The sequence below is a fragment of the Anser brachyrhynchus genome, assembly GCF_964034855.1.
Source record: "Anser brachyrhynchus genome assembly, chromosome: 1".
NCBI classification, from domain to species: Eukaryota; Metazoa; Chordata; class Aves; order Anseriformes; family Anatidae; genus Anser; species Anser brachyrhynchus.
The window spans coordinates 149,559,400-149,587,202 of record NC_137694.1 but is presented as its reverse complement, the minus strand read 5'-3'; the positions used below and the strand labels follow the sequence as shown (position 1 = coordinate 149,587,202).

Here is a 27,803-nt window from a genome sequence, read left to right as displayed (position 1 = left end):
GGCGGGGGCGGAGCGGGGCCGGGCCGGGCCGGGCCGGGGCAGGAGGAGGAGGAGGAGGAGGAGGAGGAGGAAGAGCAGGGGCCTGGGGCCGGCGGAGCCCCGTGTCGGTGCTGCCCGCGGCGGGCGGCCGCTGTCCCGCGGCGCCCCGGCGGCGCCGTGGCCGCGTCTGTGTGCGATGAAGAAGCCGGACGGGAAGGTGGTGCTGCTGGGGGACATGAACGTGGGCAAGACCTCGCTGCTGCACCGCTACATGGAGCGGCGCTTCCAGGACACCGTCAGCACCGTCGGCGGCGCCTTCTACCTGAAGCAGTGGGGGCCCTACAACATCTCCATCTGGGACACGGCAGGTCGGGGGGGGCTCCGGGCCGGGGGGGGGGGGCGAGCCTGCTGCGGGGCCGGGCGTCCCGGGCTGCGGGGACGTGGCTTTTCCTCCGCCGGGGGAGAGGCACCGCCGGCGAGTTGGGCAGCAGAACTTCTTGGTAGCTTCCGAAAAAACCGACTTGTGCTTCAGAAGGGATGTGTTTTATTGCGGGCTTGTTTCTAGAAACCGGACCCCTGTGGGTGGCTAGCGGTGGGCTGTGCTTCAGCAGAAATATCACCAAAGGCTGGCTTCACCAAGATGACTTCTCTTATGCTACTCTGCTTTTGGTTTTATTTTTAACTATATACCATGAAATAATCCCTCCCAGGCTTTATCTTCAGGTTCGAGAGCCCCCTTTCCAGCTGCTTGTTCTTGCTGCAGCTTTCTGTTCGTTGTTAGCTGAGGATTCGGGTCCGAGCTGAGCTGGGAAGCTGGAAAACCTCCAGAGACTCTTCTCAGTGAGCCAGGCAAAGCACCCAGGCGATGGACACTTTCCTTGGGGCTCAGAGCTTGTCTCCTTCCTCGCAGTTGGGGTTCCCTCTGCGCCCCGCAGCAGGACCGCTTCGGGTGCTGCTGCCCACGCAGCGCCACGGCCGGAGCTCCTGCGGTTTCCTGAGCCTTGGCAGGGCGTCTGCAGCCCGGCTGCCGAGGCCACGCTGGTGAAATGTGCCGTGCCGGGAGCCGTGTCTTCCCCGTTCTTCCCCCCTGTTGGGAATTAGCCTTTCAGAGGCAGGCACGGCTCCTGTAGGGTCTCCCTGTTGACTTGGTGCTCCTGCAGAGCGGTGCGAGCTGCCAGGTCTGGGCTAGGCAGCGCTGGGACCCGTGGGCTGTGGTCGATGTTCTCGTTAGTCTCCTGAGAAACTGCAGCTCCCAGGGCGCGTACGTGCTTCGTTTCTGGTGGAGAAGTAGTGGACCTTGTGGGTGCTACAACTCTGTTGATGGTGGTAAGATTAAAAAGCCTGTGTGGGTTTTGTCGTTGTTTTCCTTTTGTTTTTATGGTCCTTGTGCTTTTGTTGGCCACGACATGTCTGCAGTCCTTGGTATGTGGCTATTATTTCTCTGTGGTGTCACTGTCATACCTCTACCAGATGAGTGCCAAGTAAGCTTTGAATTTTTATAGCAAGGAGGAGCTTAAAATTCAGCTCTGTGTCTGTTTATTAACCTGGCATTGCTTACTACTGAATTCTTACGAGGCAGTTACAGCGTAATCAAATACAGATAAATTGTTCAGTATAACTGTGTATGCACAGATCTATAGGAGAATCCAAAAGAAAAGATCATCCCAGAGATTAAAAATGCTTTAGCACAACGACAGGACAGAAGTGTAGTTTGTCATTTGCACCCATTTTACCCAGCTGAATACTGAGGGCCAACGCAAGGCATGTCTTAGCAGCACAGTGCCCCAGCAGCCCTTCACACCAGTGCAAGGGAGCAGTTTGGAAGGTTAGGGCTAGAAAACGAGGGGTGGCTCGGCTGTAAATGCTGCACAAGCTCAGTACTCCAGCAAAACACGCAGTCGTACAAGGCGAACTGGAATGTGAGTTCTGTTTAAATTTTTGTAGTTCATGTTATATTTAGTATGTGAATGTATGTTTATTTTTGTTTTGGCTTATCGACATTTTTCTGGGCGCTGCTATCTCCACAGAAGTCCTCTGTATTTTATGTTCAGTCCAGTCTGGATGTTTGTTATTCTGAAAGGGGTTAGGCAGCTGCCTGTAATAAGGTTGACGTTAATAATATACTGAAACGTTTTTGCTTTGTTTTTACAAGATTAGACTTCAGTGATTGATAGAGCATCAGTAGTGGCGATGGACCAAAAGTTACATATGTGTGGATATTAGTACTACCTCAGTTCAATTGCTGACCCTCTGAATTATTTAAAACATACCATTTTTACTCATCTCTCTGTTGATCTTTCATTACTTCTTGCTCTAGAAATATCTTACCCGTTTTTCAGATATAAGCGAATCTGTGTGCCGGTGTGCTTGGAGTGTATGTTGTTGTGTTATCACTCAGTAAATCACAGAAGTGCACACCTCACATCTTCTACTAAGGGAAGTCTGAAGAGCAAATCAGCTATTCTAGGTAGGACTCCTCTCTTGGCTGTGCATTCCCACCCATCCTTATCCTGGAAAGATCAGCCGCTTAGTCTAATCTAAGTCTTTGATATTCTTATCCACAAGTCTCGTAAAATGGGTGTAAAGAAGTTGTCAGACTTGATTTTTTTTTTTAATGTAAATGCTCACAGCGAAGAACTTGACGTTTCCAGTTTTCCAATCTGATGATTATGAAAGAAGTTGTTTGGAAATTGCGTTCAACTCAAGGAGGCAAATAAGCTACACAAGGAAGAATACTTGGGAGAAGCACTGTCTGCTTGCCTTGTTTTTTATCCTCTTTCTTTTCTTAGCCACCTACTTTTGACTGTTTTCTCCATTGTCAGAGGCTTGGCTAGATGGCCTTCATGTCTGACCCAGTGTGGCGGAGCAGAGAATTGTTTATTAACTCAGATTCTCTAGATACAAACTATATTTACGTGTTTTCTGTTTGAGTCAGTTAATTCAAAGGAATTAAACAAACAAAACCCTATGTGCTTAAAGTATACAAAAGAAGAGGAAAACTGTCAACTTCTAGTGTTTTTTTGGAGGACTAGTCTGCTAGAGGGCCTTAGTCTCTAAACATCTGAGCGTATGCCTTGAGACCTTCCTAGCAGCGTGTCTGGAGCAGTACTTTTCAGACCCAAGGAACGTAAGCAGTAGCATCAGCCAGAGGAACGTTCTCCTTGAAAAGAATCGGAGGTTGGAGGCTCAAGGGTGTCAAAGTGTGCGTGTGTCTGTCTTCTAGGCAGCACTGACAGCAGCTTTGGAGTAAACCAAAGCTCCCTACTGGGTGTTGGCGGTGTGCAACACCATGCTAGTAGGTTTTCTCTTCTCTCTGGCAGCACAAATCCATCTTGAAGCTCTGGGTCTCGGTTCTGCTCTACCTTTCAAGGCGCGTGGTGTTCTCGCTTAACAATTCTGTGGAAGTGTTTTGGGATTTCAGGCGTGTTTTCTGATGCCTTAATATTTCAACAGGGAAAAACTTGTTTGTATGTTAGTTTTCGGTCTTTTGAATCAGACGTTTGTCTGGTGATGCCCCCAGAAGCAAGGTTTCTTAACTATTAGTGATCAGGATCCATTGTGTTGCTGGCTTGGTATCAAAGCAGCAGGCCAGTAAGTTAATCACAAGTATTTAATAAAATTCACTTGATGATGCTGTGACTGCCCTTTAAGAAAGAAGCCGGCTTTTGAATTTACCATGCGGAGAGTCATGCAGCATGATAATGAACATAAAGGTTAACTGGGAAAGTGAGCTTCCTTTCTTTTCCTTCCTCTCCTCTTTAGCTAGCTATCTGAATGGGAGAACTGATTTGACTATCTTCTGTGAGTATTCAGCTCTCAAAGAAGTAGAGCTTAACGGTAGCAGTCTACAATGGTGTTAGGTCCTTCACTCACTTCGTCTTTGAGCCTCTTGACTCCGCTTTTGGAAGCGGAGGTCTACAGTGGGAGAAGAGAAACTGCAGATGAGATGGTTACTTGGGTCATTCAAAGCCCAAGAGGACCCTGAGGCAGGTGGGAAAGCCTTTCTAAGCCTGGTGAAAGAGTGGCAGAGTAGCAGCTGAGGTGGGATCTTGATCAGTGTTTGAGGTATGTCTGAGGAGGTTGTCGGAGGGGTTTAGAGGATGTCACCTCAACAAGAGTCTTGGGCAGCAAGGCTCATTCAGTGAGTCTGTGTGCCTGGCTGCGCTCAGGAGGCTGAAACTTAACAAGGTAGGAGACAAAAATCACGGAGGATAACATATCTTAAGTTTGTTGCCTGTGAGTCATGCTCTTGGTGGTAACTGGACCCTGAGCTGTCTGAATTTTTGCTTTTTGCCTCTGGGAAAATTATCCTGCAGAATATGATGTTGGCCTCTGCATATGATAGCTGAGGACCAGCGCCTTCATGCATAGAGCGTGGCTTCCCTGTGCGTGGTTATAGTCCCCACATCTTGAAAAGGAAGCTGTCAGAATGGAGATTCAAAGAGACGGGGTGGTTAGCTGCTGAGAAAAATCTCTTGTGTATTTGGGGAAACCAGTGAAGAGAGTGCACTGTCACCGAGCTCTGTATCTAAGCTCTATGAAGCAGGTTCAGAAGCAGGAATAAAGGTTTAGCTTTCAAACGCCCGCAGAAGCATAGTTTTGTTGTTGTGAAACGTTGCACTAAGGGATTTTTCTGAAACGAATCTTTTCTGAGAAGAGCAGAATAACTTGGGAGGTGATTAAAAGTATGAGGAAACAATGAATTGTACAGAGAAAGTCCCAAAGGAACTTCTGTTTTTTGTGTCCCACAACTTGAGAATATAGTGATGCAAAAGTAAAGTCAAAGGTGACAAATTCACTGCTGCTGACAGAAAGTGCTTTTTTACACAAAGGCAGTAAAAAAAATTGGAAATGGCTTGTCACAAGGAACTGTGGGGAAGGAAACAAAAACGTGAACAACACATGGGGGACAAAATCAACACATTTTCTTTATACAGCTATGGCTAACTCACTTTATTGAGGGAGGATTTTGTTTCTAGTGAGTATTTTTTTAGTACTGACTCTTGAGGAGGCAACCTGTTGGGGAGGGTAGGCCACTTGTTTGCTGTATTTGGTACAGGCCAAGATGAGTGTCACGTATGGACCTCTCTGGTAATTTCTCCGTTCATACTCCCAAGTTAGATCCATGCTTTGTGTGCGCTATTTAATAATAGCGTGCAAAGTGACTCCACTGGTCCAGCCCAAGTGGGAAACTGCCTGATGGTTCAATACAACTCTCTCCAAATTGTATCGGTAACCTGGGATTTGTGCCTGGCTAAAGCTGACAATGTGTCACGCCACTACATTGCTAACGTTCATCAAGCCGTAGCTAAGGTTTGTGGCTTTGGAGTCCTCAGGAGCACCTCGACTTATGTGACAAAAGTTGTTGTCTTTGCTTTCTACTTTCAACATGGAGTGGGGCCTGAGTTTTAGAGTCGTACTGTAAAAGAGTGGAGGGGGATTAATATAACTGTTTTCAAGCCCATCTAGTGGAAGGGAAAACAAGAATGTATTTGTCTAGTCTTTGGTGCATGATGCGTGTTCTTGTCATGCTGTAAAATTCTGCTTCTTGGCTGTGGCTGTTACGAATGAGTTTGTACAAGTCCTCGAATTGACTGAATACGTCTATTTTCAAGCCATGTTTTAAAGCCCCAGATCCTAGGTTGAAGCGGCGCTGATAATCTTTGTAATGAGGAGCTTGTGCCTTTGGCATTGCATCCTGTCTTCCCTGCTTACTGAAGGAAGAGGTGTATTTTCCAGATATCTCTGTCAAAATTGACTTGGCAGCTGACAAGTTAGTTTAAGTGATGACTGCCTGCTTAATGACAATACTGACAAAACGTATGTGAGAGGGAGGCATAAAAGAGAGAAATGGCTAGTCAGACAGTGGAAATGAAGTGGCAAATTTGCTTCAGAGTTGCTGACGAAAAGTGCAAATGTATGGATATTTATCTTCCTGGTGGATCAGAAGCAAGGTGGGAAAAACTGTAGAAAATTTCAGAAGGATGGCCGTGGACTGAATTATTTGCTTCAGTAAATTATTCTGCTAGTAGGGTGTGTGTAAAGGCTTAAATAGGTATTCTGTGCAAGAAAGCAAGTCATTAATGCCTTGTTGTGCTCTTCATTTTGAGCGTAATATCTGTCAGATGCATACCTGAGCTGTCTATGAACACTCTTTCAACTATTTGGGGCTGGAGGGGAGGACATAGGGATGGACCGGGACGTGACACTCTTTTTTCCTTGCATCATCCTCTGTCTAGCTGGGTAAACAGTGGTGTGCTCCTGATGCTTAGGCTAATTTGAGTATCAGTACTTCACACTGCGATCATGTATCATAGCCTAGTTGTTTGGTGCACAACGATTATTTGGCACAATCATGCATTGAAGCCAATTGCCATGTGAGCTTCCGAGTGTTTTTTTTTTTTTTTTCTGTGGCAGTGTTTCTCTGGGTGAACTGAAGGTGAACTTGGTAATTCCTTGTCCGAGTCACGTTGTAGCATTGCAAAATATCTAAACAAGTAACCTTTGTTTGGGTCTCCGCAAAGAAAGACACTGAGACTGCGGCGGGTACGTTTGGGGATGTTAGAAATTATGGAAATAAAAAGAATCATTTTCTCTCCCGAGTCTGGCTGATTAGCTTTCTTCTGGGTGAACGTTGGGTAGGACATTCTGGGATTTGATCAAAAGGTGTCAAAGTTGCGATATATTACTTTTCCTGCTCTGCTTCTGTTATATTAACTATAGCTTCATATGCAGTGCCCGAAGATGTGCAGGCCTAGGAAATGAAGTGATTAAAACTTAGCTTACGTGAGTGCTACTGCTGAGAGCAGAGGTGGTCAGAGGAAATGAGTTTTGGCTTTTTATTTTTTCTTGTCTGAATTTGAACATTGGCTCATTAGAGCAAAAATACATCTTAGTCTAGTTTGTAACATGGTGGACACTTCATGTACAAGACTCCAGGAGGAGACATTCAGAACTTCCAATATTCAAACAGGTTAAAGTCAGAAATTGCCTCGCTGTGAATTAAAGCTTCCCTGCTTTCAGGTTATTTCTGTTTGTTATTATTGAGCCCCCCCTCTTCAGTTCTTTCATTTTTTTTTTGCCTTTTTCTGTCATGAAAATAACTCGTCACATCCTCAGTTACAAAGAATATCCTTTTTTTGTGGTCTCCAGGTTAATGAATTGAAGATCGGAATAATAGTGTTCAGTAACCATTAAGTGTCTGATGTAGATACCTCTCCCTGTTCCCACAGCATGTCCTCTCCCCAGTTGATCCAATGGCATTTCTCCTTTAATTCATTATATATTTAATATTCCTAACCACTGTTCTTGTACGTAGGACATTCTTACTGAATAAAGAGAAAAGGTGTTTTCCAGCCATCCAACTGCTCTTGTGTACTATGCTTAAAAATAATGGTTTTCAGTACTGCTGAAATAGCAGGGTGTATTTGTTCTACCATTTGTAGCTGATGACTACTTAACCTTAAATGTGTATGGTTGAATATTCAACATGACTTAAGTATTTGAGTTTTTATTCTTCTCTTAATTATATCATATTCCATAAAGTGAAGGGTGGCTTAGTTGGGCTTTCAAGTAAATGTTGCTCCTGTAAGAATATATAAACCAGACATCTCAAAGAAACAGTTTGTGAGGTGGGGCAAGGTAAATGAGTGTAATACGCTTTATGAAGAATGTAAAGTAGAAGGTGAGTACATTGGAATAGCCTTTAAAAGAAAAGGAATGTCTAAATTTTGAACATTGGCTGCGTGATAACTTCTTTAAATGGAGACAGCCAGCTTTGAGATACCTGCTTACACTCATGTTCCCAGTGCACTAAACTGCAGTGGTATAGAAACATACACGTGTGGTGGTGTGCCCTGGCTGAAGTGACCTTCAGTCGAGCTCTTGCTCCCGTGTCCCGAGGGGTTTGGGCTGGCCGACTTCCCCGTCTGGCTGCGCAGGTTACGACACTGCCGGGGCTGCGGATGAGTGCGGTTCAGTGCTTTATGCCATGAAACTTCTCAAAGTTCACTTTCTGTTCTTCATAGTGAGCTCTGTCATCTGGATGTACAAACCTGGTGCTACTCTCTTATTAGCTCTCGTATTTGGAAAGAAATAAGGCTCTGGGTTATTTGGATTTTTTTTTGTTTATTATTTATTTGTTTCTATTCTCCTGCTGCCATTTGCTGTCAGAAACAGCAGAGATTTTGGTTTATTCAGAAAATTGGGAAATTACACTATCGGTAGTGATTTATGGTTTAAAAAAACAACACAAAACAAACAAAGAGTCCTATGTAATTTAGTCATCATCCTCCAAGCTTTGTAAAAGGGATCATCACATCTCTTGGGTCACTGCAAGTGGGACACATTTTGGAAAATAGCTGGTATAATGAGACTGATTTTTATTTATTTATTTTTTCCTGAAAAGCTGTTATAGACTGCTTATTTAAAAATAAGTCTTTAGTTTCATGAAACCGAAAACACCTCAAACTACTCGCCCCTCCCTGGTCCCTGCCTGTGTGCCTGCTGCTTATTTTTATGAGGAGGAACAGACGCTGTCTTGGACTCTCCTTAGGATGTGAGCTTTCCCTCCCACAACAGATAGCTGTATGTATCATGTTCCTATTGTTTCCCTTATCTCCTATCCCCTTTTAGCATTGTATGCACTTCCCACGTTTTTCTCCTCAGCTCTTGTTTTCTGTTAAACCTTGGAAGCCCAGTGGCGGTGGACTAGTCGCTGCCTTCTCCTCTTTCTTGCGGCAGAGCGCTTTGTGACCTAGAGCAGCTGCCTCATCTATTTCTTAACAGTAGAGGGGAAAAAAAAAAAAAGATGTAGCACATGCAAATCTGCAGTCAGTTCCCTTTCAGTAAGTGGCTTCCCCTCATGGCATGAAGGTTCAATGGATGGACACCGCACAGTGCAAGCAGATTGCTCCGCGTGGCGTATGCTCTGTACGAGTTCAGAACTGAGCTGTTTACAGGTCTTAGTGGTACTCCCTTTGTGCCAGGCTGGGGAGCATTAATAAGACAAGATCAGGTTTTTTTACCATGCCTGTTTTGCGGTTTTTGTTTCTTTAATCCTTGAATTAATGCCTCTACACAGTGAATATTAAATATGCTCTTAAGAGTGCAGGCAGAGAAGCAAGAAGTGGAACTGGAAGGGAGAAGAAGTGCTGGAAACTGAAAGCCACGTCTTCATCTTAGTCAGCAGATCTTCTGAAAACCCAAGCGCCGTGTTCCGTGATACGATTACCCAAATTCAATAAACCTCTCCTGTTAAATCCCAGAGGCAGCTGTATGTCTGGCATAGTCTCCTGTTCGTGGTACTTGCTGAGGACAGCCTGCCGGGTCACCAGAACTTCCTCCTGCTTCTGACAGACAGCGGCTATCCAAGGGCATCCAGTGAGGGAGACTTTAGCTGAGTCAAAGCTGGTGGCAGCTGGTAATGAGCAGAAGCAGTTGTGATTTTCTTGTGGATACGTTAGGCCCGAATGAATTGCCTGTGTTCCTAGTTGAAAATCTGCCTGAACTGATATTGAAACAAATCATTTAAAAATAGTCTGTTGAGTGGGCCTAGGTTTATGTCCCTTGTTGCTGATGCAAGTTGGTCTTCAACAAATGAAATAGTAGATCGTTATTCACTTTGCAAGATCCGTATCTTTCATTCTGCTTCTGCCCATTTAGCAAGGTTTTACTGTTTTTCAAATTGCTAGTGAAGGCTAGTCAATTGAAGTGTTAGAAACCAGGAGTTACTTATAGTTATCTACTACAGCATGGCTTCATATCGCCATAAGATAGATCAACCTTAAATACGAAGCACTTATCAAGTACCTGCTGGGGCAGACCATCTTTGGGTGCTTGCTGTTGGTCTGAGAAGGTAACTTCCTAATGTAGTTCAGACAACTCTGTTATTCATTATGTGTGCAGGAAGCATTTCTCAGTTTTAAAACATGTGACACAAAAGGTCACTTCTGACCACAAGAACTGCCAGCTCTCAAATGTCTTTGTGAAACCTGGTTTCTATATTTTTTTCAGAATCTGAATGTCTCATTTTGTAGACTTTTTTTTTTTTTTTTTCCCCCAGTGGTGACTGCCAGCATTCAGCTGCTGTTTTACACTAGCTTTTAAAAGTTAGGTCACTTGGAAATACTTTAGCCCTCTTCTTCCTGTCACCTAGTCCCAGTCAATTTGGAAAGCTACTGGTAAGATAAAAGACTTATGGAAGTAATACTTGAAGTGCAGCCTAGGTATGACTTAGCAATTAATTTTATCTCCAAAAGGAACCATGGCCAATATATTCAGGGCACATTTGGCCCTTTCTGTATGCCCTAGAGTGCCAGTGTCTGTACTGAACAAAGCCATGTTGTTGTTGTGGGAGAACAGGATGATCTCTGGCTGTGGGGAAGGGTAGGAAAGTGTAACCGGGTTGCCCTAAATGTCCTCCAGGCTGATTACTGAAGGCTAAAAAACTGCTGCTTTTGGTATCCTGGTGCTGTGTTGGGAGCACACCGGAGATCCCTGAAAATGTCTGAAGCCTGAACTTTTTTCAGTGTCTTTGTGGTTGGATACCTAAACTTAATCCACAGGGGAACTGTTTTCATTAGAGAGGAAAAATAGTACATAGTTAAAGTGTTGCTGTCCTTAATTAAGATGTGTTTATTAAGTTTTTGGTATTTCCTCACTCAAAGAATGGTGTGACGTAAAATATTGTAGTGCCTTGGTGTGTACATAGTCACTCGTCTTCAGAAAAACTTCATTGGAAATTTTGATTATTAAAAGAAAAAAGGCCGTATAAAGATGACTAGGGTGAAAGCAAAGCATCTAATGAGGAAGCTGAAAAAAACTAAGTAAACTTAAAACAGTAATAAAAATGAAGAAAAACAGGAAGCATTTCTCATTTGTGAGGGAACAGGCAGATGCTGATTGCTAACTGTCTTTGCGGAGAGCAGGAATGACTAATAGTGTCAGGGTTTCAGAGGGTTTACTGATGTACTTTTAGGAGAGCAATCTCAACCCCACCCATCTCTGATTTTTTTTTTTTTAATTTTTATTTTTTAATACCACACCTGTATCAATGTTTGCTTGGGTGAACTGGAAGCCAAGTTAACTGGCCGGTTCCGTATTGAGCAATATAAAATATCCAACTCGCCTTGAGTGACCTCCAGGGCCCTGCAATGCTGGCTGAACTGTACTAAAAGAAACCTGGCCCTGCATTCCTGTGTGAGCTAAGGACCAGCTTCTCTCTTTGAAGAGCAGACTTTGGGCGGGATTGCAGGCTTTGAAGTTCTCCTTTCTGGAGGTAAGGACCTGGTAACAAGCTCTGCTTAGCAATTGCACGCAGAGGCGGGATCGTCTGCGGCGCCCGTTCCTCTGTGGAAAGAAATTGCAAATTTAAGGAAAAACTATCAGATTTCAGGTACTGGAAAGGAAAACAAGCTGCTTTTAGACTTTGTCCTGTGGAAAATTAATTGCTTTTCTGTGGGAGTGACTTCTGTGAGGTGATGAACTGTGGTTCCAGAGGGTGTTATGGCGAAAAGGCTTCTTGCACAACCCAGAGCTGAGAGTCTGACGTGGCCATGGTGGTTTCAAAGCCCACTTCACTTCTGTAAGTGGTCTCTTTGTTACCTTCACTGAGCAATAGCTGGCTTTAAGCCCTGCTGCTGCAGTTAAGGAGTTGGTGTTATTGCTTCCTGCAGAACTCTTCCAAAGTAAATCCAAAGGTTATTTTTTTCCTCCTCATAGTTTGCTTCTAATCATATCTCTCCTTAAGCTTGTCATTTGCCGAATGACCAGTTCTTCTTTTAAGTAGCAGTTTTAAATTGCCTTTTAAACATAAAACTTCAGAAGAATTTTACATCGATTCTTACATTTTACTTTCTCAAATTCAAATTTCTCAATTCAACCTTGCACTCCTGCTCACACCTGTACAGAAGCTTGGTGATTATAATTCTCTAGTGCTCTGCCACATATTCAGTAGGGGTGGTGTTGATACTGGAGTTCTGACACGGTGTTTCCTCTTAGAATGATAATGTCACACAAGTGTGGCATCACCTCATTTATTTTGCCAGACTTCAGCAGATAAAATGTCTTCTTCTAAAACATCATAGTTATGTAGGGAAACAGATAAATACCGGTGTCATTTTGTCAGGTTTGTATTGCAGATACTCTTGAGATACGCTTGCTGGATTGGCAGGGCTAAGGTCATTTTTACATTTCATTTACAAGGCACTGTACTTCAAGACAGATGAAAATATGTGAACTGCTTGAAGCTTCTGGGGTTATTTTCTTCTAAAAAATAAGCGTGGATCAAGAGAGCTAAATAAAATAGGTGGTTTGAAAAAGAAAAAAGCAAGTCTCATTTAGCTAAATGAAGAAGTTACTTGGGGTGGTAGAGGTGTCAATGGGATCTTTAGCTGCAATATATATTTATTTACTGGGGTACCTATTTATATATATGTTCGCTTACTGGGATACCCAAAGTTTTTGTTGGCAAAAAGCATGCTAGATACTGTGGTTAGGAGCATTCTTCCAAAACGTTTTGTGTTACAATAATACATGGTTTAAATTTGAAACTTTGGATAGAAAGCATACTGGTAGAATAAAACTGGCCTGTCAATGGGACTTTGATTTTGAAATTAAAATTCTTGTGAGTTCAGAAGTTTGGGCTTAGTTTTAGTAATAGCAGGGTAAGTTTTGATTTACTCTTGTCAGCAAGAAAAAAACCCACTTGTACTTACACAACAGAATAGATTCCAGGTCATCTTTTGTCCCAGAGAAGTTGAAAATAGTTCATGGGCTAAGTCTTGTAGATAATGGGGATCTTCTCTGATAGTATTTATTGTCCCTTATATAGGAGTTATGCAGCTCCTTTGTCTGGTGAAGGCATTCCTGGTCAGATACCATGAACATGCATTTAGTCCAAAGACAGTCAGTTGACAAGTCTATCTACAAAAAGACTATTGCAGTTAAAAACACGCAGACTAAACAAATACGTGAGGTTACAAATGAATGTAGACTAATGGCCAAGCTGGATTTTGTTTGCGCAACAATACGTGTTTTGTTGCAAGGTCCCTTGAGCTGGTAGCAGATGACAAACCGAGCTCTTGATATTTTGTGGTGTCCCACAGCCCAAGAGCTGTTCTGAAGAATATATGAAGTGTAGACATGAAAGTAGTGAAGAATTTAAGTAACCAGGGAGTGGCAGTGACTCTGTGCTACAGTATTGGTTATATAGTAAGGCAGAAAGGTTGGAGAAGAGAGCTACAAGCATGGTAGCATGGCTTAGAGGCAATGGTTAAGTCATACAGGAGTAAGTTTTAGTGAAGAGTAGTTTTTTTGTTTTTGTTGTTTTATTTATTTATTCATGTGCTTTATTTTATTTTTTTTTTGGAAGAGGGCACTTTGTGAAGGGCACTTTGTCTTATCAAAATTCAGTCTGAAAGCTGAAATACAGCATATTAATCTGTGGAATATTAACTCCTCTTTCTTTGGTTGTTTTATGAAATACAGATTCTTCAGTCACAAGATGAGGGCTGAGTGATTGTCATAGTTGTTATGCAGGAGATGAGACTCAAATTAGGATTACAGTCGCTGATCTCTGGCTTTACTCTGTGAATCTCTTTTTATTTTTTTTCTTTTTTTTTTTCCTCTCCTCTCTCCTTCATTGTCTTGATCTCCTCCAACCTGTAAATGGGTCTGTCTTTGGGAACTGGTAAATGGAAGTCTTCATTGCTGGTTATGGAATGAAAGTTTTCAGTGCTGGATTAAAAAAGTTTCTGGCTGAAACTTATTATTCTGACTGAATAATAGGGGATTTCAAAAGATGACCGAGCGATGTTTACTTTATTGAGGAGTGAGAGAGAGGATTTCATCTGCAGTAACAATTTTTTTGGATACTTCTGTGGCTTGGTATATTCTGAAGGAGGTAATGGTGGATCGACCAATTTAAGTTGCTAGTTACCTGGTTTTAGTTTAGCTGCCTTTAGAATGAGAAGCTAACCAACCAACCAACCAAAAAAATAAATAAATAAACCCACCAAAAAATACCAAACCAACCCCAAAGCAAACTTTTACTCATTTTCAGTTGTGGACTCTTTAGGTGTGTGTTGGGAGTTAAGCCTATGTCTTTTGAGTCATTTCTTTAGCACCTTGGAAAAATGTTGTAACAAGACGTTTATTTTGGAGTTTTTACTAGTGTGTGTTTAGAAAGATAACCTTCTCAGAGGGTACAAAATAAAACTAAGCCTGTAGCAGAAGTTCCCATTACTTTTTGTTGTTGGAGAAAAGCATATCGCAACAAGCCATCATCTTCAGATAAAACTCAGATCATCTTGTAGATCATTAACCAAGTCTTAGGGTGGTTGGCATGTGACTCATAGTACGCTATGCTGGCATGATTCTTGCGTAAATTCTCAGTGTGCTATTTGTCCTACCAATAAAAGGCCCATTTAAGTGTACTTCTTTGGAAAAAATCTTTTATGTGAATTGTGCCGAAATATCACTTTTGAAATGCAAATGGGATTGATGTTTTAATAGCTATTAGGCAATCAGTTGAAACTGCTTGACCAATGGGCATAGTTCAAGCTTGATAGTGGATGCTCATCTCGGAAGGGATGGAGGCATGAAGGTGTTTATTCCCCTGGTCGGTCAGGGCTGTGCTGTAATCACTCTGGGAGCATAGAGCAAAAAAAGAAAAAAGGAAACAAAGCCAAAATACAATGATGAGTGTTTTTTCCTGATGAAAATCATAACAGCGGAAGGAAAATAAGGACAATTGCAGCTGTTCATTTCAGCTTGCTGTTAAGGTGACTTTCCTTTTGGAAAGGCTGTAAACCAGGAATAAACTTGAATCTCTAAAGAAATGTAAGACGCATTAGCAAAATTATCCATCCTCTTAAGGAAAAGCTCCTATTTTAGAAGGTAGGTGATGTGGCTAGAATTTTAGGACAAAATCTTTTCCCTATTTCATATTTACAATCCCTTCTGAAACATGCCCTGCAAAATTTATTTATGGTGTATCTGTTATTTTTCGTTTAGTTATATTTAAAGGGGAGGAGAAAGAAGTAGGCAAAAGAAGTCAGGATAAAATCATTTTTCATTAAACGTATTAATATTCCTGGGTATATAGTGTAATGAAATTTCCATTTTCAGAAAGTAAAAGCCCCGTTTTTCAGATGCTTTCCAGTATCGCTGTCTTCCAGTGATTCTTCTTGTATGTAAAGACTCTGAATAGGTGCCTTTCCCAGCCATACTGGTGGTGATTACAACTGGAAAAAAAATGAATTCATATGCTGGGTTTGTACTGGAACAAGCAAAAAGAGCGGAACTTCCTAAAGGTTGCAGGGTGTTTTTTTTTCTATATTTTTATAATGCTGTTTAAAAAGTTGTTCTAATATTTGGCCTGCTTTCTATATCTGTTTCCATAGTAGAGAGTAGAAAAAATGTGATTTGTGTTTTTAGCGCCCTTACCTAAAGTGGGGGAAGTACGTGGCTTGCTTTTCTTAATGCAAACTGGTAGTTCCTGGTGTGGACCAAATAGCTACTTTAGGTGTCTGTGAGGATGTTGGTTTTGTTACTTAAAGGAATGGAAATAAAGGACAATTTTTATTTTATTTTTTCTTTGTATATTACATAGGAGATGGAATCCCCAGTAAATTTGCTAGTAGAGTAACGTTTGGTAACTCTAATCAATATTGGATTAGTGGGAATGGGAATTAGTGGATGGAAATCAATTTTTTTTTCCAAATACTACCGTGTTTTCCCCTCTTATTCCATGGAGACTATATTAATATCTGTTAAATATTTTGGCATAAATTTGCAAAGTTACCCTCCAAAGATAAAAGAGGTATGCTTCTTTAATTGCATTTAAGAATTAAGTAGTCCTTCAATTGTTCATCACTGAATTTTTCCTCTTTTTGATTCTTAAAAAAATAGGCTTCCTAAAAACAGAGTTTATGTGTATGTTTGGATATGTTTTTTGGGTCACTGATGGTAGTTCAGCGGGCTTCTCAAAAGTATCTCTTTGATATTTTTATTTACATAGATGGGTGCAGCTTAATCTCTCAAGATAAAAGCCATCATGTGGTATCATAGCTCATAAATCTGTGATTACAGTGTCAAGGTATTCCTGTTTTATGAAAACTATTCTCTACCTCCAACTCTATAACTGGTTGGATTCTCTTGAGTAAATTATCAGGCTGTTCAGGCAAAACTAGATCAATAAATGGAATATTTTAATATTTCAAAGAATTCTATTCTGTAATCTGCCAGTAGATTGTGTAAGAACTCTGTATGTGAATTCAATGGAGGCTGGCTTATAGTGGGATAATGTAATGCCACATCCAGATCAGGAAAATAACCTTTTCCTTCTGTAAAGTAGTGCACTGAGTTCTCGAGGGCTGCTTTTTATTTAGATGTCACTAAATTAAATGTATTTGAAAACGTCTTCTGCTTCACTGTTTATAGTTAGTGAGGCTTTTCTGTCTGTGATGAATAGTTCAAACATATTTTGTTCTTTTGAATTTGGGACTTGCCTCCATTTGAGTATTGTTCTCTCTTTTCATGTGAAGATACTTGTACTGCTTGAAACAAACATCCTGCGTATACTTCCTGCCTGGACGCCAGCCTTCAGGGCAGTACTGGAGCCCATTCAGTGTATTTCCTTTATTTATAAGGCAGTATAAATTCCTAAATGCTATCAGGCTTGAGGGGTTTTAAGTAATTCATAGCTAAAGATGACGCAGTGGATAAGTTGTAGTCCTTCTAGTCTTGACTTTTTGTGTCCGAGTGAAACATTTGTTAACGGGGGTGTGATATTTGTAGTAAGATAATTAAAGCTGCCTGAAGGACAGTGCTCAGGTTGATGGTGATTTCTTGTCTTGCCTAAGCGAGGAGTGAGTGATGGCTCTTGCTTGTGTGCCTTTCTTGCTCACACTGAAGGGCTGTGTTGCAGAGAGCTTTACAAGCCTCAGATGCTTCGTGTTTGTAGAGTGGGGACATTTGCAGGGCGTTTGGAATTTCAGACTCCTTCAGAATTTGGCATGTTTGTTCTTAGGGCAAAAATATAGAGATTTAGGTGAGAAGACTGACTCTTTTGCCACTTAAAATCTTCTTTTAATATGAGACGGATACTTGACTTAGCAACTGAGAGTAAGTTACATCTGGAAATGCAGTAGGCTTGTCCCAGCCCTATACTACTACATTGAGGTTGCTTTCCTGTTTGGTTCTGGCAATTTTTCTTAAGAGAGATGTACTGAAGAATTTTTCTTTGTTCATTCAACCAATGCAGCTGTTATTTTCTTTTTCCACGTCTAGCTCTTTCTACTTTACAAGATGAAAGTGAAGCCCTTTGGGTATAAGATCAGGACTTTCCTATGTTTATATTATGTTCTGCTTTGGCCAAGGCATCCGTACACTACATCTTAATAACTTAAGTAGGTTCTCATGAAGTAGGGCACAGTTCACACCTTGAATGTTGATTACTTTCTGAGTAATGACCATAAACAAAATAAATGTTGTCTTGATTTTTAGTAGAGCTAGAGGTCAGATGCACTCTGAAACTTCCATGCACCCAAGTATATTCTCTTATATAGCATTGTAAATGTATAATACCAGGTAAAGACGGAGCGAAAGTGAATTTTCTAGTTACTCAACATTAAATGGTTTGGTGTTTTTTATTTTTTTTCCCCTCCCACAAACTTTTATGCTATGGGGAATTTTGTCTTGGAGCAAAACCAAATGTTGGCATTTCAAGTGGATCGGGAAATCATGTATTCAAGCAGCTTCTGGGTATGTAAAAAATTGAGCTCTTCACTGTTCTCAGGCTCATTTGTTTCCACTAATTCCTACTTATGTCCTCCATGCTAATCCTTTGTGATGGAGAGCTTTATTTTTATCCCCAGGTAACCACAGGCATAGTCCAGTTCTTCTTAATAGAATTCCTGGCTTCAAGGGAAATGCGTTAAAGCTGCCTAGAATGAATAAATATCAATATTGAACAGGAAGTGAAGAAGTCAAAACTTTACAGCCCAAGTCACGTGTGGGCAGGGGAATTTTCCTGAAGCCTTCAAGGACCTTTATTGCTTGCTTTTTGATAGTCAGCCTGTGTTTTCGTATACGTGTGCAAACAGAAATCTCAGTTTCCAGCCAAATTATTTCCCCTAATGTCAATTAAAGGGTCATAACGTTACTGGTCTGTCTGCAAACAGAAGGAAATGCTGTTTATTAAGAAGGAGCTTCTGTGTATGGTCTTGTGATGACATGGATGGTCCTACTGAAGCAAATCAAGAGCATCAGGGTCACCCTGTGAACCTCTGTCTCGCTGCAGCTGAATCCGCGTTTCTTTCTAGTACTGTTGTCTGTGCTGTCTCATGGGTGTCATACTTTGTTGTTTTCTTTCCTGTTTTGGCTATCTTCTTAGGGCACAATTCCTGTCTAACTTTGCATGTGCTTGGATTCAGACTCTCTTTTAAAAGAGAACTAGAATTCAGAAGGGAAAATCTAGGTGGTGCCTCGTGTCTGTGCTCATTCCTCCTGCTTAAATTACAGCGAAAAGCCTGGGAAGAGATCTGGTTTTATGGGCTGTCTCAAAAACTTTCTGGACAATTTTGCACTTGCGTTTATTTTAAATACAGTACTAATGTACTTCTACCACTCACCTTTGTGTAGTTTTCCACACTACGTGTTTACTTTAAAAACTCAGAATTTGGGACTGTTTTCAGACTTAGGTATCAGAATAACATCACTTTTTTCAGTATTTTCGGGAAGACCTTTTTAGCTCTTCAGTGTTCAAGGTGTTATGTTCCTTCAGGACTTAAGGTAACAGTCTGTTTTGCATTCTTCTGTGTGCTCAGCATTAAGAGATTTAAAACTCGTTCTTCCAGTGGAAGATTTCTTGGAAGTGTGTGTGGGAAGTCATGTTTAGAAGCTGCGGTGAAATCCTTTGCAGAGGTGTTTGGTAAGGAACAGATTTAAATCTGGCTGGAGGAAATTTTTGCTCTCCTAAACATCAACAGCAACTTCATAAGCTACTTGGGGTCTCATCCTCCAGGGTTGGTGGCTAGGGACAGAGCTCCAGGAAGCAGCTGGGGGCAGCTGATCCCATGGCTGGGAAGGGAAGGGGAAGCTCGGTCAGGCTGTGGTCCTGTCTGGAACAAGCCTTCAGGTGGGCTGCAGCCACCCAGCTGCAGGTCAGGGTGCTGTAAGAGGCTGGCTAGGTCAGAGCCAGGCCTTCAGTTCTTGTCTTAGCAGGCTTTGGAATCACAGAATCATTAAAGTTGGAAAAGACCTCCAAGATCACCTGGTCCAACCATCCCCCTACCACCAATATTGCCCACTAAACCATGTCCCTGAGCACCACGTCCAACCTTTCCTTGAACACCCCCAGGGATGACGACCCCGCCACTTCCCTGCGCAACCCGTCCCAGTGCCTGACTGCTCTTTCTGGGAAGAAATGTCTCCTCATTTCCACCCTGAACCTCCCCTGGTGCAACTTGAGGCCATTCCCTCTAGTCCTATCACTGGTTACCTGTGAGAAGAGGCCGACCCCCAGCTCCCCACAGCTTCCTTTCAGGTAGCTGTAGAGAGCAATAAGGTCTCCCCTGGTCCTCCTCTTCTCCAGACCAAACAACCCCAGCTCCCTCAGCCGCTCCTCACAGGACTTGTGCTCCAGGCCCTTCACCAGCTTTGCAGCCCTGCTCTGGACACGCTCCAGGGCCTCGATGTCCTTCTTGTAGCGAGGGGCCCAAAACTGAACACAGCGCTCGAGGGGCGGCCTCACCAGAGCTGAGTAAATCTAGCCTTGCTCATTTATCAGACTGGCCTCTTGCAAGATCTGCTTTTCTCTTCTTTTCCCTGTGGATTTCTTACAAGCTTTAGGGTACTGAGGTCCATTTGGCTCCAAATTCTTTGCTTATGGGAACCACCACAGAATTCTGAAAATGCTTCTTGGCTGTGCTGCTCCTGAGTGGGTGAAGACTCCAACAAGATTTCATGTGCTTGCTGGAAGAGCCTCTGAAATAATAATGGTGCTGCAGATGATATGGCCATAGGGATTTTGAACTGCTATAAATAAGGCAAAACATAAAGATAAAAAGAAAAACTGAAATTAGTTATGGTTGCTTGGCTTTAAAAATTTCCCTAATATTATTCTTTTGTGGTTGATGTTGTTGTTCTTGCAATTCCTTTGATTGCAAATTATTTGATACAGTTCTGTCACTCTTCCCTGTTGCCTTTCTTTTTTGCAAGGGTGAAATTGTTTAATCCTTGGATTCGGGGTTTGCAGTTTAATTTAGCTGACTGTGTAAAAAGGCATGTTGTTGGAGTGGGACCAGGTCCTTCCAGACAAAGAAGTAACTGGTCCTAGGAAAAGGATGGCTATCTCTGTAGTAAGTTTTTTCACAGTAATGTCTGGTATTATTTGACCTTTATTATGTTGACTGAGACCTTGAGGATAGTTGAGATTCTAATTTAAATTCATTGCACGGTTTTGGGGGGGCTGGGGGGGTTCTGCATATTCCAGCCCCTGAGTGCTACCAGTGGTCTGCACAAGGAGACTGTGCAGAAAAGTAAATTATGCATTTTTCTGCGTGTTTATGTAGATTAAGATGTGTGGGTGAGCAAAAGACTGTCCATAATTCCCCCAATATAATTAATCCCTTATGCAAGGAAAATTCTTCCTTCTGCTTTTTACTCTTTTCAACAATATGTTAGTTGTAGAAATAGTCAGTTTGTAGTTAGAATGTAATTGTGTCATGGTTTATATTATGCTGTGCAAGATTAGATTAGCATACAAATTCCATAAAACAAGCAAGCGTATTGTTCTAGCACTTGGTTGCTGTACCAAATGGTTTTGGGGGCTGGATTTTATGGCTTCAGCATCTCAAGTGGGAGAACGAGGAGAATATATGTTCCATCGTGGCTTCCAGACCGCAGTATAATCGGGATTCTGATGAAAACAAAGTAGGTCATGGCACAAACTTCTACTAAAAAAATGGAGATTTCTAACAACTCACTTGCAGTGCAACTGAAAGAACAAATATGAACGTGAGATTTGAGGAAAAAGTGTGAAAGTACTGACCTCCTCCTTCCCCTACACCCCAGTCCCCCTTGCCCTTACCTAGCGTAACCAAGCAAAGGCATCTCTCTTCTTTTTTTGTTCCCCCCTTATTTCTGCTTTCCACATCACTGGTTAAAGAGCATCTTGCTGGAGGAAAACAAATCAAAAGTTACACAAAACTGCACAGATGCAGTTCTCCATAGACGTTGCGTAATGCTTTCTCAAAAGCAGTTCATTGAATTTTTGACCTCTAAAATGTGATATAACAGCAATTTCCAATTATTCACTGTAGGTAAGCATTTAAACTACTTGCATGCTTTTTTGATGGGGTATCCTCATTTTCTCTATTAAGAGGTAGTGACCCAGAGACTAACCAGAGAATTTATAGACATCCATTTATACCCTTTTTCAGTCATTCACCATTATTTTTGTTTTGACTATTTGATTATTATTTATTATGAGTATTTTTACTCATACAAAATTTTTCACATTTCTGGGCATCCACACCATCTTCCTTTATACCTCTTTATATTTTACTCTGCATGTTTTTAGATTAATTTCTTTGGCAGTTACCAGAATTTTAGTGAGTGTTGAAGGATTCATATGGGTTTCATATTTTAGTTCTTTTTTCCAGTATTGTTTTACTGATGCATTGATACCTTTGATACTGATATACTGATACCTTGTCTCTCTTCTGACCACCATGGAGTAGTGTCCTGAGGTTTCTCGAAGGACTGCCTACAGTAACTCAAAGGTCTATTTTAAATTTAGTTCCTGATGGGAGGTAGGCTCTAAGTTACCTTCATCATGTGCATGTTCATGTGGCAGATAGTTTTCCTAATACACACTGACCTGTATCTTTTGGCATGGATTTCTGCCTTTCCCGTTCTACAGTCATTTGCAATGATTTCGTGATACTGTAACTCTTGGTGGTCAGTAGCTTCCTGAAAAAAACAACACACAAATGTAACCAGATCATTTCCAGATTTTCTATAAATGAAGGCCCTGTGCGAAGAGACTGTATGAAAAGAGTTGATAAATTATGTTAAATGTTCAAAAGAGTGTAGTTGGAGTCGCATTCTTGGCTCTTTTTTATTTCCTTTGTTCATTCACAGTTCTGTTCTGTAGTGACCAAAGGCTGGCTCCGATGGCTATTCGAAGTCTCCTGCATTTAATCTTTTTCTCAATCAAGTTTGGGGAAGAAAAGTGAAGGTGCTAGAGCAAAATTCCCTGTGTTGTAGATGTTTGGGCAAGTTGCATTTCCCTGTCAGAAAAGAAAACTCTGTCTGTCTTTAGTCTCATTTCCCTTAGTCCCTTTGCAGCCACTGAAGAGCAGTGTTTCCTTCCCGGAGTTTAAGGTAGAATCAGTTTTGTCTACCAAGAAACAAGTCAGAAGGAGACCATTGAGGCTTAGCTGGAAGTGATGTGAGGTATTTGCTGAATGATGAGGAGGAAGAAATGTTTTGCTATTAACTTGTGGTTATTGAGTGAGTCAGGACAACTAAATTGAAAGGTAAATTACAGTTAAAGTGAAGTTAGGGTTCATTTGTATCTGTTTAATGCCCTAAAAAGCATAAGTACTTATGACGTGACAGATGCATAATAATATAGACCATATACAGAAGTATTAAATGACAAGGAGTCTCTTCCTGTAAAGCTAATGTACCTGAGAACAGTGGACATGTAGCATAGAACTAACTTGCTTGTGAAAACCTTCAAAACCTAGGAAGAAATGGTCTTTGATCCAGATTTCTGTACTGGGTGTACTTTGGAAAGTATGTATGTACTCGGTTTGTACTGAGTAATAAATTCTAGCAGAACTTGACACAATAGAACTTACTTTGTGTTTATAAATGGTTGAACATGTGGAACGAGACATCTGTGGATGCAATCAGGGTAGTCAATCATGTGACATAAGCCAATATGTAATTTTTTTTTTCTTTCTGCAACTCTGAATGCTTTGTCACACTTGCACGGTCACTCATCTTTACAGATTATCTGCTGTGAATCAGAGTGTGCAGTGAGCTGAGCTGTTCCGTGGCACGGTTGCACTCTTAAGGAGAAGAAGGAGGAAAAAAACTGAAAATGCTAAAAGTAGCACATTTTACCTTCAGCGCTCCATCCCATCTTGTGAAATTGGCTAAAAATTTCTTAGACTCTTTCACTTGGTTAATGACCTAGCTTCCGCTACACTAACTTCTCTTGTGTTTAAACCTTTGCCAGGACGGGAGCAGTTTCATGGCCTTGGGTCTATGTACTGCAGAGGAGCAGCTGCCGTGATCCTCACATACGATGTGAACAGCCTCCAAAGCCTGATGGAGCTGGAAGACAGATTCTTGGCGCTGACGGACAGTGCAAGTGCTGACTGCATTTTTGCTATTGTTGGAAATAAAGTTGACCTCACTGATGACTGTGCTTTGCCACCGGATGAAAATAGACCTGAAAAGTCTGTTGCCAGCTGTGGCGCAAAGGTGCGAAAACAAGTCCGTGCAGAGGATGCGATTGCGCTCTATAAGAAGATATTGAAATACAAAATGCTAGATGAGAAGGATGTTCCAGCCGCTGAGAAAATGTGCTTTGAGACCAGTGCAAAAACAGGATATAAGGTGGACTACTTGTTCGAAACTGTGTTTGAGATGGTAGTGCCAATAATTGTAAGGCAGAAAGCTGAGGGGCCACCCCAAACTGTAGACATTACTGACTACAAGCCAGCAAAAAGGACAAAATCTGGTTGTTGTGCCTGAAACATTTACGTGACGTAAGAAATGGGAGGGACTGTTCACTCTAGCAGACTGAAGACTAAGAAGTTCTTACAGTTCACCAGAAAAGAAAAGTGAAAGAATAAATAGACTGTAATGGTTTATGTGGGAGAAGGAAAAAAAAGCCCCGCCCACTGCCAAGTCTCCTGAATATTAAATGTTTCTGGGAAACTCTTGTGTATGAGAATATGAGTGAAATTATGGAGGAGGACTTTCCAGTTTCCAAGGGCTCAGAAGACAAATTGTGTTAGTATGTTTGGTAAGGACAATCATTTGAGCAGTTTTGAAGGAGTCTTATTTTTAATGACTCACCATTTCATGTTGCATATAAATGATCTATTTGTATACTCTATGCAGCTTTCAAATGATTATCATCTTTACCCTTGTGATTCTAACTTCGGAAGATTGAACACACGGTACTTTTTTTTATTCTTAAAGAGAAAAAGAAAATCCAGATATAATTTATATTTGTAGCTAATAAAGTGATTACAGTCTTCTTATGTCAGTTATGACACTGTAAGATTCAGAAGCTGTACTATTAAAATCACTGTGGATATGTACTCTTCGTATGGAGACTTTATTAATGTGAATTCTAATGCTGGCATTCATGTATTAACAGGCAGCATCACAGATCTTGCTGCTTTAAATGGAAGTTGCAGGAGGAAGTCTTTTCCTTCATTTGTCTCGTGTTGTTTTTTTATGTGGATAAGCAAAGTGTTTTTTTTTGAGAAGGAAGGAAAGAAACAAGCATGATACCTCTTTATGGTGACTGATACCACAGTGTTGAAAATCTGGGTTCTTTATCCCTTCCAACTCCTCCTTGGCTATGCCCAGGCAAAGCCGCATTTTTGATTTTTATCAGCTGTGTTATTCTACCTGGAGGGAAGTGAGAACTGGTGTTTTCTGATTTATAACAGGAGGAAGGGAAGAGAAACTGCCTGTTGTACAGTAGAAAGGTGCACAAAGGAACACTAAAGAGGTGCATGGTGTCTCGTCTGACTGCAGTAGAGGAGGGCTTATTACTTCATACTGCTTCTAGAGCTTCCCAACCCTCCCAGCTACAAAGAACTCATGCAGTGGTGCAGCATCGCACACCGAGACATGGTAACCAGAGAGAAGATGGTTAGTAAAAACAAAACAAAATGTTACTACTGCTGGGGGGAAAAAAACACAGGTTATGTGTTTCCAGTTCTGCAAGTTCTTGTGTAGGGTCTCCTTCATCTTCCTATGGATGCTTCTGGCTTCATTTCCTAAAACTAAGAGGTTAGTTGTTTATATGCTTTGTCATTGCCTTTTTCTGTCCCACCCAAATCATGGTTGTATAGTACATAGGAAGACCATTTCTAAATAGTAATAATTTTATTTCTTAAGTATATCTTAAATATTTTTCCCAAGTATGTTCTCTTGAGCAGTGTAGCTTCTTTGCAGCAAGTTGAAGGTCAAATAAGCTTTATCTGCTGCTTTCAAGTTTATGCAGAGTACATAGTGGGGAAGAATGGCATGTGAGAAAAGTCTCAGTCACGTTTAAGGGTTATCTCTTGGTCTTGTTAAAGGTTTCCAGTTTAACACCTGCCAATCTGTCAGAGACTTAATTGTGCAGGCTCTGGTGTTTAAAACATCAGCTGTATTCAATTAAAAACTTATTAGTTTTTAACAAAAATTCAAGACCAATACCAAGACTTTTTTCTGGATTGGGAAGAGACAAAAAGGCTTGCTTGATCTTGTTTGTGATCAAAAGCAATCTACCAGCATGTCTGTGAGAAGTCTGCCACTGGCTTTGCTGCATTTGGTGACAATTGAACTTCCAGCATGCAAAGGCTGTGCTGGAGCCTTTAGTCACTTGTTGCAAGATGCTTTACACCCAGAACAGGAAAAAAAATGTTTGTAAATTTAACATCTAACACTTCATAAGATATAGATACTGAAAATTCAATTGCTCCAGCATTTTATTCAGAGGAGATCTTAAGGAATTCCAACAATTTTTCCAAAAGCTACAACCTGGGAATTTTTAATGAAAGGTTTGAAACAGGAAGCAGTGCTGTATGCAGTACCTTTGCCCAAAAGGCTACAACTGTCTGGCATGATGTTAATGGCTTTTTGGTGTTGCTGGCTATTGTTCCTTGAGAAATGCCTGGGCTACGATGGGTGGTCAATCTCAACCTGTGGTGGACAAGGGGGTTGCACAGCAGAACCCAGGAGACTCAGTAATGCATGGGGATTATTAATAAGAAGTTAAAGGGAATCTGGATTATTCGATGTACACGCTAGTCCCATTTCTTCACTACTTCCTGAAGTCAGATTGTGCCTTCAGGCAAAATTTGAAGGTTTTCTGGGGTTTGATATAGGAATTTTTTTTAGTAGTAACTTAAGCTCTGCTGCAGTTGAGCTCCATTTAACAGCACAGTGTTGATGCTCTGCTGCAGCAGTGCCTATGTTGTCTTCATGTCTGCAAGTGTGATTAGAGAGCATGGTTCAACCCTTGATGCTGAAGTTGCACAAATTATTTTCCTGTTTAGTGGTACTTCCTTATTTTATCAACATAGAATGTTTAATACAATATGGCCTGCTCTTGTGCTTCCTACGTGTCCTGCATAAATTCATTCATTTCCTTGCTGCTTCTGCAGGAGCATCCTGATATCCCATTGCTGCAAAAGGCATTTTATACACCCATCCTACATAATTTTACTAGAAAAATTTTGCTTGGCTTAATGAGAGAGAGGAGTATTGAAGCAGCAGCGCAGGAACCAATGCTGATGTGCACATGTCCTAATTTTTATTGTCTTAATAACCTCACAAGCTAACACGTGCACGCATAAGTGGTTGTAGGAATAAGTGACTGTTTCAGAAAAGTGAAATGATTTGGGAGAGCCGCTGTGCTTACACGGTGTGAAGGGGGTCGTAGTCGTAATGAGCCCGGGGATGCCACTGGCACAGAGGCTGCAGTGAATGCCATTGCCTGTGGTGGCTGATGGTCGAAGCAACAGGGAGGGCAGGCATCAACTGCGAGGCCATTTCTGCTGAGGTGGCCTGTCCCTGCTGCCTGAGGAACAGGCTGGAGAGCTCAAACACTACTTGCTTGGTGTCAAAAATTCAAATCCTCTGAGGGCTGAGGCAGTACATGGCCATGCCTTCTGGGAAACGTCTTGGCTGTGTCCCTATTTAATGTCAGCTTTTCTGTGTCCTGCCCAGTGTGGGGATTTCCCCTGCCCTTCCAACGTTGCTTTCCCCACTAATAATTTCGATATGAGGCCTGGACTCAGGCCTTTCATGGCTGCATGGGGAGGCCTCTGCATGAGTGTTAGCAGTGGTGTATGAAGCTCTGCTTGCCCTGACAGGGAGGGAAGCTTATTTTACAAATATTTATTTTTTCCGCTCTTCCTTGTTATGTTCGGCCAGATTATGTGGAGTGTATGAACAGTGAAATAGTTGCTATTTTTTTGTAACACCACCTGAATGAGAGCTATTGGCCTGCCCATGCCAGCCAGGCCAGGCTGTGACCTGCGGGGTAGGGCCGGATGGCGGGCCAGTGAGGGTGGTTTTATGGGCCTTGCCAGGCGGCCGCCTGTGCGCTTCGGCTTGGTTATGCCATTGTCCGTGTCGCGGTGGAAAGCACAACACCATGAAACCAACTGCATTCAGACCAAACACACGGTAAGTGTGTGTCTTGAAGGTGGTGTCAGAGAGAGGCCAAGGCAAGGTTTCAGTCTCTGGCAGCCAGATAAGGTGCAGCCAAACCCATACAGCAGTCAGTGACCACGCCACCTCTCTGCTGGCAGCAGGCTGATAACGCCTGTTACAGGGTCATGTTTACTGCCTGCGCATTGCTGATTTTCTGTTTCCACATGCCTTGGACAAGCCCAATCACGGTGTGTGAGAAGACATGGCAGATTTGGTTAACGTAGAGCGAGAAATGTTGGTGTCAGCTGGCCAAATGACTTCACTATAGCTATGCCGATATGCTGATGCACCATTACCTATGGAGGGGAATATAACCTTGCTGACCTTTTCCAGGCTCAGCAGCATGTTATACT

General features: G+C 41.9%; 1 protein-coding gene across 1 annotated transcript; it reads left to right on the top strand.

The window, feature by feature from the left end:
- The first annotated feature begins 8 nt into the window (after positions 1–8).
- Positions 9–24,332, top strand: RAB20 (RAB20, member RAS oncogene family). The gene is made up of 2 exons (XM_080605279.1): positions 9–347; positions 23,237–24,332. Exons 1-2 carry the CDS (start codon positions 176–178, stop codon positions 23,755–23,757), a joined length of 693 nt encoding a protein of 230 aa, XP_080461405.1. The 5' UTR covers positions 9–175; the 3' UTR covers positions 23,758–24,332.
- Positions 24,333–27,803: the final 3,471 nt, after the last annotated feature.

Bases quoted from the DNA above. Each gene is read 5' to 3' on its own strand.
- RAB20 (XM_080605279.1), top strand. From the start codon at position 176: ATGAAGAAGCCGGACGGGAAGGTGGTGCTGCTGGGGGACATGAACGTG. The intron at 348-23,236 runs GTCGGGGGGGGC...AACCTTTGCCAG, and splicing joins CTCCATCTGGGACACGGCAG to GACGGGAGCAGTTTCATGGC.